Source organism: Cephus cinctus, unplaced genomic scaffold (genome assembly GCF_000341935.2).
Source record: "Cephus cinctus unplaced genomic scaffold, Ccin1 Ccin1_scaffold0709, whole genome shotgun sequence".
Lineage (NCBI taxonomy): Eukaryota > Metazoa > Arthropoda > Insecta > Hymenoptera > Cephidae > Cephus > Cephus cinctus.
The window spans coordinates 1,906,211-1,921,709 of NW_014333329.1; the positions used below are offsets into that span (position 1 = coordinate 1,906,211).

At 36.7% G+C, this 15,499-nt stretch overlaps 3 protein-coding genes across 16 annotated transcripts in view; 2 read left to right on the forward strand and 1 right to left on the reverse strand.

Moving 5' to 3' along the window:
* LOC107270167 (putative glutamate synthase [NADPH]) overlaps window positions 1-6,088 on the forward strand; it is a 28,466-nt gene extending 22,378 nt beyond the window's left edge. For all 9 annotated transcript variants that reach the window (XM_015744923.2, XM_025087580.1, XM_015744922.2 and 6 more), the window contains 13 exons: window positions 64-453; window positions 576-910; window positions 1,001-1,139; window positions 1,248-1,561; window positions 1,647-1,806; window positions 1,925-2,088; window positions 2,172-2,437; window positions 2,683-3,080; window positions 3,175-3,420; window positions 3,492-3,659; window positions 3,744-3,857; window positions 3,942-4,098; window positions 4,188-6,088. In XM_015744923.2, the coding sequence (XP_015600409.1) occupies window positions 64-453; window positions 576-910; window positions 1,001-1,139; window positions 1,248-1,561; window positions 1,647-1,806; window positions 1,925-2,088; window positions 2,172-2,437; window positions 2,683-3,080; window positions 3,175-3,420; window positions 3,492-3,659; window positions 3,744-3,857; window positions 3,942-4,098; window positions 4,188-4,324 (2,988 nt within the window). In that variant the 3' untranslated portion in view covers window positions 4,325-6,088. The remainder of the gene's footprint in view (window positions 1-63; window positions 454-575; window positions 911-1,000; window positions 1,140-1,247; window positions 1,562-1,646; window positions 1,807-1,924; window positions 2,089-2,171; window positions 2,438-2,682; window positions 3,081-3,174; window positions 3,421-3,491; window positions 3,660-3,743; window positions 3,858-3,941; window positions 4,099-4,187) is intronic.
* Window positions 6,089-7,717: 1,629 nt separating this feature from the next.
* Window positions 7,718-12,084, forward strand: LOC107270169 (transmembrane protein 35A). 5 transcript variants are annotated; one of them, XM_015744932.2, is made up of 5 exons: window positions 7,718-7,848; window positions 8,393-8,586; window positions 9,728-9,866; window positions 10,021-10,127; window positions 10,210-10,634. In XM_015744932.2, exons 2-5 carry the CDS (start codon window positions 8,476-8,478, stop codon window positions 10,321-10,323), a joined length of 471 nt encoding a protein of 156 aa, XP_015600418.1. In that variant the 5' UTR covers window positions 7,718-7,848; window positions 8,393-8,475; the 3' UTR covers window positions 10,324-10,634. The 5 variants fall into 5 exon arrangements, with proteins under 5 accessions (XP_015600418.1, XP_024943364.1, XP_024943363.1 ...); XM_025087596.1 differs by having other exon boundaries at window positions 7,726-7,848; window positions 8,364-8,586; XM_025087595.1 differs by having other exon boundaries at window positions 7,776-7,943; window positions 8,364-8,586.
* A 113-nt stretch (window positions 12,085-12,197) lies between these two features.
* Window positions 12,198-15,101, reverse strand: LOC107270168 (vacuolar protein sorting-associated protein VTA1 homolog). 2 transcript variants are annotated; one of them, XM_015744928.2, is made up of 8 exons: window positions 14,784-15,101; window positions 14,259-14,705; window positions 13,901-13,945; window positions 13,767-13,829; window positions 13,669-13,704; window positions 13,581-13,604; window positions 12,981-13,217; window positions 12,198-12,884 (listed from the first exon to the last, which is right to left on the reverse strand). In XM_015744928.2, the coding sequence occupies exons 1-8, from the start codon at window positions 14,890-14,892 to the stop codon at window positions 12,733-12,735; spliced, it is 1,113 nt and encodes a 370-aa protein (XP_015600414.1). In that variant the 5' UTR covers window positions 14,893-15,101; the 3' UTR covers window positions 12,198-12,732. The 2 variants fall into 2 exon arrangements, with proteins under 2 accessions (XP_015600414.1, XP_015600415.1); XM_015744929.2 differs by lacking the exons at window positions 13,581-13,604; window positions 13,669-13,704; window positions 13,767-13,829; window positions 13,901-13,945.
* Window positions 15,102-15,499: the final 398 nt, after the last annotated feature.

A 15,499-nucleotide genomic window follows, 5' to 3' on the forward strand; every position in this document is an offset into this window, starting at 1 on the left:
CAATGATTAAATTGCAAACTTTCAATTGAACTACTCTACATACACTAAAATTCTACTTTATAGGGGAAAGCAGAGCACGTGGTTATATCCGGACATGATGGTGGTACTGGTGCTAGTAGCTGGACGGGAATAAAATTTGCAGGTCTTCCTTGGGAATTGGGAATCGCAGAAACTCATCAGGTTCTTACTCTGAACAACCTACGTTCTCGTATGATAGTTCAAGCCGATGGACAATTGCGAACAGGATTTGATATTGTCGTAGCAGCTTTACTTGGAGCTGATGAATTTGGCTTTAGTACTGCTCCTTTGATCGCTATGGGATGCACAATGATGAGGAAATGTCACTTGAACACTTGTCCAGTCGGAATTGCTACGCAGGATCCTGTGTTGCGTAAGAAATTCGAAGGCAAACCTGAACATGTGATAAACTTCTTCTTCATGCTGGCCGAAGAGGTGAGACTTTGCAATTATTTTAAATTCTCTTTCATTCTATTTATATATCCTATTATTGATACAATTAAAAAATTCCAATTTTATATGAGTCTAATGATATTTTTATATTCTTATCACTATAGGTACGATCTCACATGGCCAATTTAGGTATTCGTAAATTCCAAGATCTCGTAGGACGCACTGATTTGCTGAAAGTTCGCGAAGACATTACTCACGACAAAGCTATGACGCTTAATTTGTCAAATATTGTTCGTAGCGCTTTAGATATGAGACCTGGTGTCAATATCAAAGGTGGATCAGTCAAACAAGACTTCCAGCTTGAGAATCGATTGGACAATCAACTGATTGAACAGGCAGCACCAGTATTGAGCGGACAGAAAAAGAGTGTCGATATCGAAATGACCATTAATAACGAATGCAGAGCATTCGCATCAACATTGAGTTATCATATTTCAAAGTTAGTATTAATTGTATACTTAATGCTTTTAACGAAAAAACGTTTCATTATTGAATGCTGTTCTTTATATGCTTTCTATCCTCTATGTAGACAATTTGGAGAGGCCGGTTTACCAGAACACAGTATAAATATTAAAATGACTGGTTCGGCTGGTCAGAGTTTCTGTGCATTCATGACTAGTGGTATTCATGTAACGTTGGAAGGAGATGCGAACGATTACGTAGGCAAGGTAATCTATGTATATTATATTTATATCATTTTTTAAAGACATATTGAGTATTACAATTTAAGAATGGCTTTTGATCATCTAATCTATTTCGATGTAAATGTTATTTAGAGTTTGTGCGGTGGCGAAATCGTAATTTACCCACCTAAGGAATCAGAATTCAATTCCGAAGCCAACGTCATCGTTGGTAATGTCTGTCTATATGGTGCAACTTCTGGAAAAGCTTATTTCCGTGGTATAGCTGCAGAAAGATTCAGTGTTCGTAACAGTGGCGCCATAGTTGTCGTAGAGGGTGTTGGTGATCATGGCTGTGAATACATGACTGGTGGTTGTGCAGTAATTTTAGGATTGACTGGGCGGAATTTCGCTGCCGGCATGTCTGGAGGAATCGCTTATGTATTGGACGTTGATGGCTCCTTTAAAAGGTAAAAGATAATTTCATTCATAATATTGGTTATTATACATATTTTTGTAATAGAAACTCATCATATTTTTCGATTTCTTTATCAGCAAATGCAATCCAGAAATGGTAGAATTGCTGCCGTTAAACGATAAAGACGACATTGCTTACGTGAAACAACTTTTGGAAGAATTTGTAGAAAAGACTGGATCGTTAATTGCTAAAGATTTGCTTGTGCTCTGGCCTGAACCTACTACGAGATTCGTTAAGGTACATTATTCTTCCACTTCTATATGACCACTGCTTCTTATTTTAGTATAGGATGAGACATTAAATTGTAGAGTTGGTACTTATTTTTGTAAATCATTATTTAATCATTATCTTGTAGGTCTTTCCATATGAATATCAACGTGCATTGAAGCAAATGGAGGAAGACAAGCTTGCCGAACCTGTTGTAAATGGAAATTCCAAAGCTGTGGAACCCCAAGTGAAGGACATCGAAGATGTTATAGCCGATGCCGATATGGAACAACGTAAACTGGATAAAATAAGGTAAAGAGTGTCGAGGAATTATTTTTAAGCGTTAAGAAATCATTTTTGTAAGATGACTCTGTTTTATGTATCTTATTTCACAGAGGATTCATGAAGTACAAGAGACATACTTCCGTGTACAGACCAGCTGAAAAACGATTGGAAGATTGGGATGAAATTTACAACTTCCCAGCTGTACGAAAAACGTTGAAAGTACAGGCTGCTCGGTGCATGGAATGCGGTGTGCCATTCTGTCAAAGTAGCCATGGTTGTCCCCTTGGCAATATAATTCCCAAATGGAATGATTTGATATTCCATTCCAACTGGAAAGAAGCTCTGAATCAGCTTTTACAAACGAATAACTTCCCTGGTAATTAGCTGGCCCATTATGTTATTAAAAATAGAATTATTACGTGGTAGAGTTTGAACCAATTATTTTTGACTACTTACGTAAAAAGCCTATTCTGCGATGTAAAAAATCAATGATTATAATTTGGATCCAATTAATGAGTAGTAACTGATTCCAAACTTTTGAATGAGGTTATTTTTATTGATCAATGAATGCTTAATTCGATGTTATAGATGTTTGTTTGAATTGCTTAATTTTTTTTTCAGAATTTACGGGAAGAGTTTGCCCAGCACCCTGTGAGGGCGCTTGCGTACTAGGAATATCAGAACCTCCTGTCACAATAAAAAATATCGAATGTGCAATCATAGACCATGCTTTTGAAAATGGGTGGATAGTTCCTCATCCTCCAGTACACAGAACTGGTTTTAAGGTTGCCGTTGTGGGATCTGGGCCTGCTGGACTTGCTGCTGCTCATCAGCTCAATAAAGCTGGTCACAATGTGACAGTCTTCGAAAGGAATGATCGTGTTGGCGGACTCCTACAATATGGAATTCCTACAATGAAATTGTCCAAGCAAGTTGTTCAACGAAGAGTCTCCTTACTTGCTGCGGAAGGAATAATATTCAAGACTGGCGTGAATGTTGGCAAGGATATTTCTGCAAAGGTAATTAACCGCCACAGCGTATCCTTTGTAATCAAATTGTTACAGTTGTTTATAATCTTTGACGGATAATTTAATTTGTTTTTTTTCTGTATAGGAATTGAAAGAGCAGTTTAACGCAGTTCTCCTATGTACTGGAGCTACATGGCCTAGAGATCTACCAATTCCAGGACGACATCTGGAGGGTATCCATTTTGCTGTGAGTTTCCTCGAACATTGGCAGAAAAAACAAATGGGTAATACCGCACCTTTGAATATGAGACTAATGGCTGAGAATAAGGATGTCATTATCATTGGTGGTGGAGACACTGGATGCGATTGCATTGCTACTTCCTTGCGACAGGTATAACTAAATATATTTTAAGATTTGAAATAGAACTATGGACAATTATAATAATATCTAATTTGTTCTAGGGTGCTAAGAGCATCACGACTTTTGAAATCCTTCCGGAGCCCCCAAAGAGAAGGGCAACGGACAATCCTTGGCCTCAATTCCCACGAGTATTTAAAGTCGATTATGGTCACGAGGAAGTGTCTCTTAAATTCGGCCGTGATCCACGCCAATTCAGTACGCTTAGCAAGGTACATTTTGATTTTTAATTTTGCATACATATTTTCAGTATTGCCAGTTTTTTCACAATAAATATATCTCTAAATTAATAATAGGAATTCCTTGATGATGGAAAAGGACACGTGAGCGGCATCAAGACCGTTACCGTAGAATGGACGAAGGATGATGTAGGACGTTGGAAGATGACGGAAGTGGAAGGTTCTGAAAAGGTTACTATTGCTCTCAATAATCAAATATTAAATAAACCTAAGCTAGTTAATGGTTCTAAATTTTTAATTTATCTTAATATACAGGTATACAAATGCGACTTAGTCTTACTAGCAATGGGTTTCTTGGGGCCCGAGAAGTACATCGCCGAGGACCTGGAAGCTAAACTAGATCCTCGTGGAAACTATGAAACTCCTGGAGGAAAATATGCAACCAGTTTATCTGGTATTTACGCTGCAGGAGGTATATATTCCATAAAAACAAGCTAACAAAAATCCTCACTGCAAATTTAATATAAACTTTATTATTTTGTATCTTATTTCTTATTTTAGACTGCAGAAGAGGTCAATCCCTTGTAGTTTGGGCAATAACTGAGGGACGGCAGGCAGCCAGAGAAATAGATTTTGCACTAGTAGGTCAAACAACTCTACCAGGACCCGGTGGAGTAATATCTGGTCTGATCGTATAAGAAGTCCAATGAAACAACGGAGTCTTCCTATCTTTGCATTAAAATACGTCGTAGACAATTTGAATCCTCTTTGGAGGAATTAGATCATGCAGATGAAGTTACCATACTTCAGGCTACGTTTGTGTTATGATGTTATGGTATTGGCTATGGTTTTTACGAAGATTTTATCAGTAAAAGAAAGGAATATGCCTTGTTAAAAGATAAAGGAGGTAAGCCTGTACGTATGAGCTCTACAATGGTTGAGAAGCGGACGCATGAATTCGATAGAGTTAATAATTGCGTACCTAGTTCGATACAGGGAATCGACTAAACAAGGTGAGATTAGAACACGAGATGCGTTGCCATAACGCTAATTTATTAAAATTTACTCGTGCTAGATATACTTAGAGATCTGTCTCTACTTGTTGGATATCATGGGGAAAGTTCCGTAAGAAAAAGTCTAAGATACTGTGGCGTAGACATTTCACTTTATTCTTATTAGATGAAAATTAAAAAGATTAATCGCATCTCTACCACATATTTATGAAAGAACGATGCAGTTTACGCTACGAATAATACTGCATAGGGATATTAATCTCGACTCTTTCATATGGATGGTCGTATTAATTTTTTTCAATTGGTTTTTTTTCTTCGCCCATACTAGTACAAGGACTAGTACTTTATTATGGACCGAAATTAAGTACTGAAAGTTTGGCAAAAATGATAAAGTAAGAGAATGTTATAACGAGAAACGGTATTAATGTGAGAATTAGAGTGTATGAGATGCAACAAACAAATTATGCTTTGCATTCCGTATTGCGGCAATGTTTTATTTCTATATATTCCCCGTCATTTATATTACGATCTCTGTGCGATCATAGTGAATTGGTTTATGGTTTTCAATAGTTGGATTTATTCAATGACCTACCTACTTAAGGCAAATCATCCATAGCTTTTGGTATGGCCTCATCTTCAGGGAAATGCCGATGGATACGTTTTAATTCAGCTCAGTAATACAGATGCAATAAAAATTAGCTCTTATCAAGTTCTGTGTAGTTAGCAGCTAAAATTCAGTCCTAAAAATTCAAATTAATTTTGGTATCATAATGACATAAAAGTTACCAATACGTGGTTGTATAGGTGAGATGGTGAATACGGTTCATGCAATTGTGTTCTTAAGGTGTTCCTCTGAAGTCAATCAATAACTATTGATGTTTCAAATTTGTCATACGTATAAAGTACAAAATTAACAATGTCCCTATTTGAAGTGCAGCTTTTATTAAATAGGTGCATTCATAAAACTGATAAATGGTATTTAATTTCTTGGCCTGATTGAATCGTATCCACTGCGTTTCATTAATAACATATTTAATAATGTATTACACTTTTTGCCGCGCATAAAATAATCTCATGAACGTAACGCGTGAAGACGAACGAGATATATATATACATAACACGCACGTTTGATTGCTCCTTGTTCATCTCTGTTCCATGTTATTCCTTCTATTTTTTTATGTTTCGTAGGCCTTATCGGTTTTGCTAACTTATAATCAACATCGAACGTTTATATTATACATAAATATATGTTATAGACTATTTATTTCGTGTATAAATTTATGTGTCACGTCTAGAACGTGCAACATCTTTATACTTCAGTATCTGCTCGTTACTACTCTAATTAGTTGATTAATATAAGTTACATGTATGAAATTCTCACTCCTATCACTGTACATTTCAATGCATACTATTATACTAACAAGACAATAAAAATATATTGAATGTTAATTTTGCGTGCTCCGGTCTCTGCACAAGTCAAAGTTAGTCGTACGAATCATGATTGAAAAATTACTCATTGCCCAAATTGTTCACAAAAAATAGTATTGATCAATGAGGAATCTGATGATTGTTTTGTGGAGGCTGCAGTGCGGGTGCACTGAATTTTGCAGAATAATTCACATGCCTGATAACGCCAAAACGTAGTGCTTAACAGCGTTATCTAGGGAAATTTCCCAGAACTGTCAAAAATGATCCCTCGAAAATGCAATTTTAGAAGATAAATTACAGAGATGAGTAAAGAGATGCATAACGTTACGGTTTTAGGCAATACGAAAATCATGGTGCTAAGTCGTAGCGGCGAGTCTGGAAGTAGGATTTTGTGATCATCGCCTCCATCGACAATGCGAATCCCGTTGTAGCCGAGCTAAACGTGAACACGAACGTGTAGCCTGGCCGGCAGAGGTTCTCGCAACTTACCGCTGGTTCCCAGAGCAACTCTTAGAACGAGACCGGGAACTATAGAACTTCTCAAGAACTATTGAAAAAGCGTATTGTTGAAACATTTTAAAGACATTTTTAAGAAAGTACAATGCCAACATGACACCCGTGTAGTACCACAATTTTTACTAAATATTACTGGATCTCGATTTACTTTCAAAATTTATTCACAATATTAATTTGAGGCTAAATCAAAATCTTGCAGAATATGCGGAGTAGATAAAAATTGCTACACGTTAGTGTTCACGTTTAGCTCAGCTACAACGAGATTCGCATTGTCGACGGAGGCGATGATCACAAAATCCTGCTTCCAGACTCGCCGCTACGATTTAGCGCCATGCTTTTGATATCGCCTAAAACCGGAGCTTTGTGCATCTCCCCACTCATCTCTGCATGAGATAACATACAAAGCCATCTTATGATGCCCATTTGACATTAAATAGAGATTATTTTAAGTGTGTACATCACATGAAAACTTAAACTCAAATTTAATTCAAACAACGCACAATTTCAGATGCATTTTAGGTAAAAATTATATTACTATTGTGTATTCTAAGTAGCCCATAATTTCACCCGGTGAAAGGTAGATAAAGACAGTCAACTCTAATAGGGATGCTTCATAAAGTGTGGCCTTCTAGTCGATCAAGGAACCTCTTAACATCTTTTGTCAAAACATCCTTTTCTCGAAGTTTAATATTATACTTAAATACCCTAATTGTATGCAGTATATATATCCTTAAGGTTAGTTTACGTTACTACAACGCTAAAATATTTATTCCAAGGAAAGCAGGATTGGCAAATTAGTTACATACAAGGCATATATACTTTTATATCAAACTAATGTTTTTTTATCGCAATTAACTTGGCCGCCATACCTGAATAACAATAATGTAAGAAAATAGATAAAAATTCTTATTCCATAATCACTAGTTTGTTCAATGAATACACTTTGTTTATTCATACCTCTAATTGCGATGTAGTATAACATGTCTGATATCGATAAAACCGCGTGTATACATCATTCAGTCAAAACTCACAGTAAACTATTAAAAAATATACGAGTCAATATAGAGGCTTATTATATACACACGTATAACTATTTTCTCAACGGTAATCTGTAGAGTGGCGTCCCACGTCGTCAGACGACGTCTAAAAGCGTCTTCGCTCGTACCAGGGTAGTCTGACGTGATGGTCGTTTTCACAGGCTGACAGAGACCGACAAGGGTTCCCGAGGAAGGAGGTCAGGTCTGAGGGGAGAGACGACTACGACGGTAGGTCACCGGGAAATACTGACGTCACCAGAGGGACGCAGCACGGAGCGTCGCGACGCTCTTTGCGCCGTCGCAAGCAACGAGAAACATGGACGGTCGTTATCAATAGCCGCGAAGCTGTGTATTCTTCTGCTAGCCTCTAATTTTCCAAATTGCAAGGAGACAAAATTCTAAGGATACGCGTAAAAATGATCATTTAAATTTGTGTCAATTTGCGCGCCCTTTTGCTTAACGCTCAAAAATTTCACTAGAGTCCCTAGACGAATTTCTCTGTGATTCATTGAAGTGCTGCCGAAGTCAATTAGGATTCTGCTCAGTGGTGGTGGTTGTTTCTATAATTGTGCAAGGGTGGTGCGTCGAGCATTCGCGGGTAATTTTTATTTTCTAAAAAGAAAAAATCGACTACGAGGCAGCACAAGAAAAAAAAAAAATTAATTGTGCCTATTAGCAACGCTTTAGACAATAGCGTACTTCTTTAAACTACGAAGGGTTGATTATTTGTATTATTTCTTCAGGAAATAATACAAGGACAAATATCTTACAGCTCCTGATTGTGTTCGATTAAAACACGGTGGATGCGTTATTTCTTCTGGAGGTGAAAAGTAGTTACGGAGAAGTTACAAGAAAATGGGATCGATCGTCCTGAAATCACTTTCCGTGTTACTCGGAATATTTTTCGTGTTCGTCGGTACGATGAAACTAACCTCTCACATCAGTAAGGATCTTCACAAGGATTTGGTGAGTTTCTCTTCGTGTTTTACAATGCCATGAAACAGATTCGACTGAGTTTGTTTCTAATTTGGAATACTTTCTTTGTATTTTAATCACCACGATTTTGCGCGTTACATAAGGTAACGCGTGGGACGCTCAGTGTCATCTATACCTGACCGATTCCACCCTTGCTTCTATTATCTATTTTAATTTTTGTCATACCTTAAAGTCCATGCAATTTTTTCTATAAAACTGGTTCTTAACCCTAGAACGGTACACTTCCGCATCCGATCACTAAAGATACACCTGGGTGTTGGCTGTGCGACACCCAGTGTACCGGTTCTAGGGTTAATACAGTACTGCATACATCGTAAATACGAATTTTAATATTCCTGCAAGTACGACGTGCATCCCTCGTTAATCCTCATCATGGCATTCTGGTTCAAATTGAAATGTTAACAGTCAATTATCAATATATCTAATGTACACAAACATTAAGCGACATATGCTTTTACTCATTAGATAATTCGCACAAGATCATTACGTTAATTTCCGCAACGCAAGAATTCCGCGAACGACGAATTACGAAATACTGTCGCGTCCTTGCGGACGACGCGTGAGTCAAGTTCGTAATTTTGGCAGCGTTGATCTTCAACAATATCATTTGGATGGGATTTCAACGGAATAACAGAAATTCGAATTTAACTCAGTCATTAGGTTACGGTATAAAAATAAATGAATCGTGAGTGTAAAAACCCTTTTAACATCTATTTTGTGATAATCGATCGATTTCAAGATTTCTACACATTGATCACATGACAAATATTTCTCGACGAGTTTCCGCCTTTTCGGTGTCCTTTAATAGATGTCTTATTTAACTAGATCACATTGGCACTTTTGGCAAAGATTTAATCGGTGTCTACCTGGATCGGATAATTCGTATCGGATGCTATTTCTGTAAGCCATTGCCACAGTCCGTGATCCGGTAACAGCTGAGCTACTCAACAGTTCTTCGAGACGTTCCTCGCTGTGCCGGTCCATTTGGGACGGCGCCAATAATCCCATATTTATGATTTAACCGAATTCACAGCACGCCTCTTTATTATCCGCTACATTTACAAAAACAATCTTTTTTAATACCTCATATCTTTCCGCTTTCATGTTTCAGAGAAAAGAATATGTCAAGTACGCCAAAGTATTCCCGCTCTCGGGTACCCTTGACTTCAAGGTACCAAGTAAATGGTATAGAAGAGTCGTCGGTTCCCTTGAAATCATTTGCGGACTCGCCATGGCAATCGTACCGAGTCGTAAGTTAACATTTTATTTAACCTTTATTTAATAGAAGACTCGCGGATAAAATGGCCTATAAAATTATTGTGACGGCGATACACGATTGCAAAGTTTTAATGAGATTTCAACTGTTTTGAATTTCTAGTTAAAGTACCGTTCTTTTGTTTACAGATAAAGTGAAGAATGCATCGAACACAGTGCTGCTACTTTTAATGCTCATGGCTGTTTACTCTCATTATATGGTGAATGATAAATTTGAAAGGATCGCGCCTGCGTTGGTAATGAACAATCCTTTAAGTTATTACAATCATACTTGATATATATAAATATAAACAATGTTAAACTGCACTTTTTTTTTAGGTATTCTTCTTTATGCTAACGGGCCGTCTGGTGATAGACTGGCAATTGAGACGACAGGATGTTCAGTCGGTAACAGCGAACGGCGTTGACGATAAAACAAAGAAACAAGACTGAGTCCGTTAGCAAAGAAAAGAAGAGAAATTAAAACAGAAACATGAACAAAGTTCACGTTGTTTCCCGCCCGCAAATCACGGCTACATTTTTTTTTCAAGCAGCCTGCTTTTTATCATACGTTATTTTATCTAATAATCGTACCAAAGCACCATGACAGTGACAACCCAGTAAACACATCTTGTAACGGTTCCATGCCAACTACATAAATTCTGTTATTATATAGCAGATATGTAACCTAAAAATGTGTTTGCTGAGACTGTCATGAGTATCTATTATGCTCAAATCGTTTTTCATCGCAATTCACCAATAATTAACTCACAATCCTGACTTAACCTATACGATTTCTTATTATTAGAAAGCTTTAAGTTTTCTCTTCTAGTCTACAGTGTAGGGTTATGAATATTATTCTATCCTCGTTTTGCTGATAATTACAAAATTTTACCTATAAATTTATACGGCCGAGTGGTACACGATCGGGATTAATGAAATAACCAATTATATTACGCAATCCTATAGGCGTACTGCCAAGTACACTCTGGCTGTGTTCAGCAGAAACACCGCTGAGGGAGCAATAAATTTGATTTGTCATTTGATCATAAATCTTGCAACAGTTGTGTGTGATTTAACCAATCAAATGTATTTGCTTTCTTAGCGGTGTTTCTGCTGAACACGGCCACCAATTCCCAATTTCACACTTGAGAGTGATTGATAAGCGCCCGATTTAAAAGCACGTAATACCAACTGCCATTCGAGTGAACGTGTTCTCTTTGATGTATCACATTTGACTTAGATATATTTCGTATACTATCATCCACGCGAATTAAATTACATATTTTGAATTATTATAATATATACAAGGTGTATCGTGTTTATTCGGACAGCCATTTTAGGCTGAACTCATATAGTGAAACACTGATTATAGTAATAATACATAAAGAAATGTTTATGCATAAGCTACATAATTTTTGACAGAAAAATGTGAATTCGACCAAAATCGGCTATTCATGATACATCCTGTATACATATATTATACATCTATAATATATATACATATATACATACCCCCACATCACATGTATATAATTGTATACTCTATATACATACCATATGCACGTATCACGCACTGATAATGATGGATTTCACGTATGTGAAAAAGTGAGCGCACAGAAGGTTAGAGATCATCCAACACATTTATCAAATTTAAATTCTTGTCTTGGAATTGCGTCTAGTGATCGACCACCTTAAGTGTCGCTCGATTATTGCTTTATGCTATTCGTAGTACTCGCTTTCTTTATTGGAATTTGTATAAATTATAATTTATCTGGATAAATTTTATCCTATCCTTATCTCAGCATAGGATTTATCGCGCGCGAATTGCAATCCCGCTTATTTATTAATAGATCATCGGCAAAGTTATTCACAATGTATCATACGATTCTTTAGAGCCATACTTTGGCGGATTTATATGCAGACGACACGGCGATATTGAGAATCGAAGCCTATTGTGATACACCTGTTATATATAGATCTCTTTTTTTTAGTTGTTACAAGAGACACGTCCGAATAAAAAAGATTAACGATGCATTCAGGTGATTTGAAGTAGCGATAAAAGATACGAGTTAGACGTTAGATTAACCTGAAGATTGCTGCTAAGTTCGTGTCATACGAGTGACGCGTTGGTGTAATTTATACGTATAATTGATAAAAGATCAATCGATGTAAAGAAGAAGAAAAGTAAAGAAATAAATACAGTCGTCCTTAGAATTGAGTGTTTGCAACGATATTCTTTCGAATAACAATAATTATAGAGAATAATACCGCACTGCAATGTTCATATTGATACTTCGATCAAAGAATATGTTTTTACTAAACACTTTTACGTTTGGTAGAATATTTATTCGATAATAATAGACGAACTACACGGTTATTTACAGGCATTTGCAAATTTTAGTTTAGGCGCTATATTTTCGTTTGCAAAATCTTTCTGTTTGCAAAATCGTACGTAATTAAAACAGTAAAAAATATATATGCAATTCTATTTAACAGTTTTCCTCTCAAGAACAATTTCAACTATATTCTCACGTTACACAAATGTTCTTCCTGCCCAAATATCAGCAGCTATTAGTGGGTAGTCCAAGCTGTACTAAACAAATGCATTTTCAGGACTAAAGAACCGCATAGAAATGCTTTGAAAATATCTCATTACTCCATTTTTGAACATCCATTTTGAAGAATGCATAGAAGCGTTGAAGAATTTGTGAAATGTGCAGTCGCGTGGAGTGGCGAGTATATTTAGTCTCATACAATTAACCTTCATTTTCCGCTTGCGAAAAAGTTATTATAAGTATTTGATTTTAGATTTAATCACAATATTACGACTAATCCGGAGCCCTTTATTGAAGTGCTCCTTTAGGCTGGGTCCTGACCGGTCGTAAGGAGATGAAGAGCTTTTTGCAAATTGAGTACTGCGGTAGGCACGTCATCATAATTCAAGGCACTTCCAGCCCATTTTATATACTTTTGGGCTTTACCCAATTCTTCCATGTCCAATGTAACACCACCTACATTAAGTATTGTAGGGACAATCACAAAGATAAGGGGACGCGTGGAGATGCGAAGGCAAATATTTGTATAAACTGACATGTTATTAAACATACCTTCTGTCTTTGGAGTGCCGCCGTAGTCTTCCGGATCAAATTGTAATGACTGTCTAGAGCCCTGCTTCGTCGAAACTGGCGTAGGATTATTAGCAGCAGGATTCACTGGCGTCGGAAGAGTTGGATAAGATAGATTTCCCTGACTAGGTTGTGGACTGGTTGAATTTGAACTTCCTGGGACCGATGGGAAACCATAAGCATCGCTAGGTGGAGGTTCGGCTGGTTGACTTCTAGGCGCTGAAACCAAATACAAGATCATTAATAAAAATAATTCTAAAGACTTTGTAATATGTACACATAGAGTTTCAGTGAAATGGAACCATGACGCCAAGCGTGCTTCATGATGTTTGCTGTTAATAAACAAAAATAAAACTGTCATCTCATTCTGAAATTACAGTTTACAATAGCTGTAACAGTTAATTGTGAGGACGGGAAATGCTTGAAGAAAATGAAAACTGGTGTTTTGAAAAATGAGAAAGTATCGCATATAAGCAGGATCCAGTTTTTCGATTATAATTAACAATTAATTTTTGTTGCTGTCAAAAATGAATCAAATAAACTGGATCCACGAATGAAATATAGGGTGGTGTTTAAATGTACCTTCGCCATCGGCATCTTCGCCAGCTGTTAAACATATAAATATTTATTTAGCTCTTTGATTCTATATTTGGAGGTCATATGTTATTACCTGGTTCCGCATCAGTAACTGGTTCATCATTCTCCGCTATGACAAATTTGATTAACATGAAAAATATATATTATGCCTTTGTATTTTGTTTTTTCTACCTGGCTGAGAAATTATAGGATCTTCATCCGGAGCTGGCTGAGATTCTTCAATTTCTTTATTTGCTATGAAATTTTATACACAGTAAAAATGTAGTGTATATTAATTGTTATCACATCTAATCAGCATTATTTACCTTCCTCATCTACTGTTATATCATCTGCTTCTCCAGAATCTTCAGCTAGATATTAGTGGCAATGAAATAAAACCAAGCTTATGTTACCATTTACTCGATAAACACAATTATTCAGAATGAGATGACAGACCACAAACAGGAAGAGTGGGATTTTTGTGAAAAATAATAAATTTAGCATATATTGAATGATTCAAAAATACAATAGAACTTGTTGACTGTAAAATCAAAATCTCTGTTTATATAGATGCTTATTGACATCAAAACATATATGATATATATAAAAATTGATGATTAAAATACTATATATATTAATGTTGGTTGTTACATATAAATTTATAAGGAAATATAAAGGCCTTACCAGGTGCAGGTGGAACATCATTGTTCTCGTCTTCTTCTAATTCCTCATTTTCATCTTTCATTGGACCAGGCATTGGAGTTTCCCCATTTTTCAGACAATTATGAATATATGCTGCTTTCCATTTTGCATATTTCCTATTTTGTGCAGCTTCCTCAGTAAGTTCTCCAAACGTTGTTAGTACGTCATACAGAATACCAGCAGTATAAAAGCTCTGAATAACACTCTTTCCAAAGTTGGATGCTCGATCATTCTTGTCAGCATACAAGAACAGTTTTAAAGCCCAATTCTCCAAATGAGCTTGTGCAGCAACTTCATTAGTTATGGCTTCATTGTCATGCATCGCTTTCTTGGTAGATTCGAGCCAGTCCATTAGTTTTAGCAAAAAATTTGTCTCTTCTGTAGTTTTTGTCGAAAGTTTGAGACCTGTTTGCAAAGCGTACAGTCGAGCTGCAACAAAAAACATAAACTGTAATTACAATCATTTAATCCAAATATCTTAATAATAGAATCCTTAATGTAACACACCCCAATAACTAACGACCGGATCTCGCTGATCATGTTCTGTTGCTACTTTCAAATAATGTTGAATACTTTTTAAAGGTGCTGGAATATCTGGAAGTACGGGTCCACCCATTTTTACTGCGTTTAATCAGTAGTACTGTAAGGCTTCACTTAATGAGAGTAAACGCTTCCAATTATGTTAGAGAGAAGTGTCAAAAACCTGGCCTGAAAAACAACCGTAAATTGCGACGTGCGACAGAACTACACAGAACGATGACACAACAGAGATGAGTACGGAGATGCACAACGCTACGGTTTTAGGCGATACCAAAAACATGGCGCTAAATCGTAGTGACGAGTCCGGGAATAGAATTTTGTGATCACCGCCTCCGTCGATAATGCATATCCCGTCGAAGCCGAGCTGAACGTGATCACGAACGGGTAGCCTGGCGGGCAGAGATTCTCCACAACTTACAACTGATTCCCAGAGCAACCCTTAGAAAGAGGCCGCATATCAGATATTGCCTAAATCTTTTTTTTTGTAATCTTAAATTCAAATGTACAGTGTAAGCTCGATAAGATTTACTAAGACAAAAGCCAGCACCTTATGCCTGCCTGTGTTAAGGAGTGCAGCGATGCGGTGCTAGCTTCCATCATTATTTAACAATAGTTCCAAGCGGAACTATGTTCCCAACATTGAGTACTAGAGTGAATTATTCCGGAACTGTTTGAAACACAAC